The sequence below is a fragment of the Eimeria mitis genome, genomic scaffold (genome assembly GCF_000499745.2).
Source record: "Eimeria mitis Houghton genomic scaffold, Emh_scaff1460, whole genome shotgun sequence".
Lineage (NCBI taxonomy): Eukaryota > Apicomplexa > Conoidasida > Eucoccidiorida > Eimeriidae > Eimeria > Eimeria mitis.
In genome coordinates this window covers 1-2729 of record NW_013569338.1, presented here as the reverse complement: position 1 = coordinate 2729, position 2729 = coordinate 1, and the positions used below count along the sequence as shown (strand labels likewise).

Below are 2729 nucleotides of genomic sequence, written 5' to 3'. Positions count from 1 at the left end.
ATATATATATATATATATATATATATATATATATATATATATATATATATTCATAGGTTTTAGTGTTTAGGGTTTATTGTTTAGGGTTTATGCCTTTTTCAGTTTTCTCTTTGCTTCGACGGTTGTTTGCTTTGGGTTTAGGGTTTAGGGTTTAGGGTTTAGGTCTTACTCCCAGATGAAAAGCCAAATGAGGAGGGCGGTTGTGCTGATGCAGACGACGAGTCTTCCTCTCAGTGGGTTGTTAAGGAGTTTTGGATCTTTAACTTTTCTTCTTCTTTTTCTGTTTTTACCAATTCCTACTTTTGCTAACAAAGGAGAATGAAATGGATTAACGGGTGCACGCCGTTGCACCTCCCCAGAAGGAAGCGTGTGCAAAGCTGCTTCATCAACAACAGGTGTACCTTCTGCTGCTGCTGCTGCTGCTGCGGCTGCTTCTGCTGCTGCAGCTTCGTCCTCTGCTGCTGCTGCAGGAACTGCTGCAGGCGGAGAAGTACCAGCAGAAGGAGTCGGCGGGATAGGGGCGGGAGGCGGCGAGTGGGGCGACTGCATGCGAAGACAAATCAAATGTAGTGAGGTGTCTGTACACCCCAAACCTCGTGTTCATTTATTGCATTTTCTCAGCAGCAAACAAACAATGCAATTATCTCTTCTTCTCCAGGTACACCTAAACCCTAAAACGTAGACCCTAATCGCGTGCAAACCCTAAACCCTAAACCCGAGACGCAAAACACTAAAAGCTTAAACCTCTCATGTGTAACCCCTGAAGCCACTAGACAGAAAAAGAAGTGCAGCCTAACCATCCCAGGTGAGAGAGGAGGCGTTAGTTGCTGTGTTTTGGGTGTATGTACAGAAGCTGGAGCAGAAGGAGGGGCTTTCCCGTTGTTATCGAAGCGGTTGCTGCCTTGGGGTGTGCTGACGCCACGGTCGTGTAAACCCTCGGCATCAGCAGGGTAAACTGAATACAAAGGCAACAGAAACACAAAGTAACATGCATGCATGTCGGCACGCATGCATGCATGCATGCATCCATGCATGCATCCATGCACGCATCTATGCATGCATGCATGCACGGGCGGAAAAGAGAGAAAAAAACTGTTAGACACCACAAAAGATAAGACAGGAGGAGAGACAAATGCTTCATGCAGACGAACACCAGATATACAATCAGACCAGTATAACCATGGATGCTAACTTGTAAACCCTAGCCATAAACCCTAAACCCATTTTCAGACTCTGAATGTATTGAGGGGCGTTTGTTGTTTACAACAGCAGCTGTGGGCTGAAGCACCCAAGCGAAAGGAGAAAGAATGCTAAGGAAAGTCGGAGGTTTCCACAGGAATTAGGGTTTAGGGTTCAGGATTTAGCGAGCGGTGGGTCAGTTACACAGCGTTCAATGTTGTGGGTGTAGAGCTGATGGTTTACAGGAGACCTTGGGGCGCACAGTCTAGGGTGTGGGGTGTTGAGTGCAGAATGAGAAGGTCCGTTGGACAGGGTTTAGGGTTTAGGGTTTAGGGTCTGGCGCGCACCTTGCGACGAGGGTTTGGGGGGTGGCGCGTGCGGGCGGCGGCTGTGGGGCCCCTTGGTGGGGATCACTGCAACCGGCTGCATGCCTTCTTCCATTTTGATGAATAAATTATGTGTTGAAAGCCCAGGAATTGGAGTTTGTTTGGCTATAAATGCTGCGTTGGTGGTGTTCGTTTGTTTGCCGCCTCTAGGGATATCATCAGCAGCATGCAGGCCGAAATTAACAAATTCATGAAAAAGAAAAAATAAGGGAGGCGGTTGAAGGACAGACAGCTCCTCCTCCTGCTGCTGCTCCTCCTGCTCCTGCTGCTGCTCCTGCTGCTGCTGCTGCTGCTGCTGGGGGTCGTTTCAGCTAGCTGCGGCGGTTGCTGCCTTCTCTCCTCTCTTTGACTCTTGTTTGATTGCAGATTAAGAGATGGAATGCTCCATCAGACCCTTTTAAACGAAGTTAACGGAAAGAGAAAGAAAAGTAAGGGCAGAACACCGCAGCAGCAGCAGTAGCTGCTGCTGCTGCTGCTGCTGCGACCTCTTCCGCTTTCAGAGCAAAACAAAACTGGAAGCTGAAAACCGAAAAAACTTTCGGTGCTGCATGCAGTTCTTTTCTTTGACTATTTTTTCTGTCTCTGGTTGTGCACTTAGGCTCGACAAAAAGCAATAAATATATTTAGTTTCGCATAGAATATCCTTTCAGCACACATCTGACCGCACCGGTACTGCTGAGTGACCGCTGGGCTCTCCAGGGTCGCTCGCGTGAATAAGGGGGGTTATTCTCCCCATAAACATCATTTTGTTGCTTTTTTATTTAGCCAGTTGATTAATTAATTTATGTTGATGAGGAAGAACAAGAGATGAGAGGCAAATACAGCCTAGATGCCTTCAAATAACCGTCGGTTAAGATAGCAATAAACAGAACTACGTGGATCCGCTCGCGTCCACCTCACTGCATTTATTCATCATCTCTGTTTTCTTTAAATTCTCATCTTCACTTTCTTCTCTAATATTCATAAATTCAAAGAAATCAACTATTATTTAGCTCCTGTCTGCTCCACGCGCAGCTCAGGCCATACATTGTTTAACCCTGTTGATGCACTGCCGCGTGTAGCTGTGCTTATACGAGCACATTTACTACCTAATATACGTGTATATATATATATATATATATATATATATATATACATATATATATATACATATATATATATATA

General features: G+C 45.7%; 1 protein-coding gene across 1 annotated transcript in view; it reads right to left on the bottom strand.

The window, feature by feature from the left end:
• The window catches only part of EMH_0037450 (rhomboid-like protease 4, putative), a gene marked incomplete at both ends in the record, with an annotated part of 5436 nt that extends 3816 nt beyond the window's left edge, over nucleotides 1-1620 (bottom strand). Inside the window, 3 exons of the mRNA XM_013495181.1 lie at nucleotides 170-543; nucleotides 798-955; nucleotides 1527-1620. Of these exons, the coding sequence (XP_013350635.1) occupies nucleotides 170-543; nucleotides 798-955; nucleotides 1527-1620 (626 nt within the window). The remainder of the gene's footprint in view (nucleotides 1-169; nucleotides 544-797; nucleotides 956-1526) is intronic.
• Nucleotides 1621-2729: the final 1109 nt, after the last annotated feature.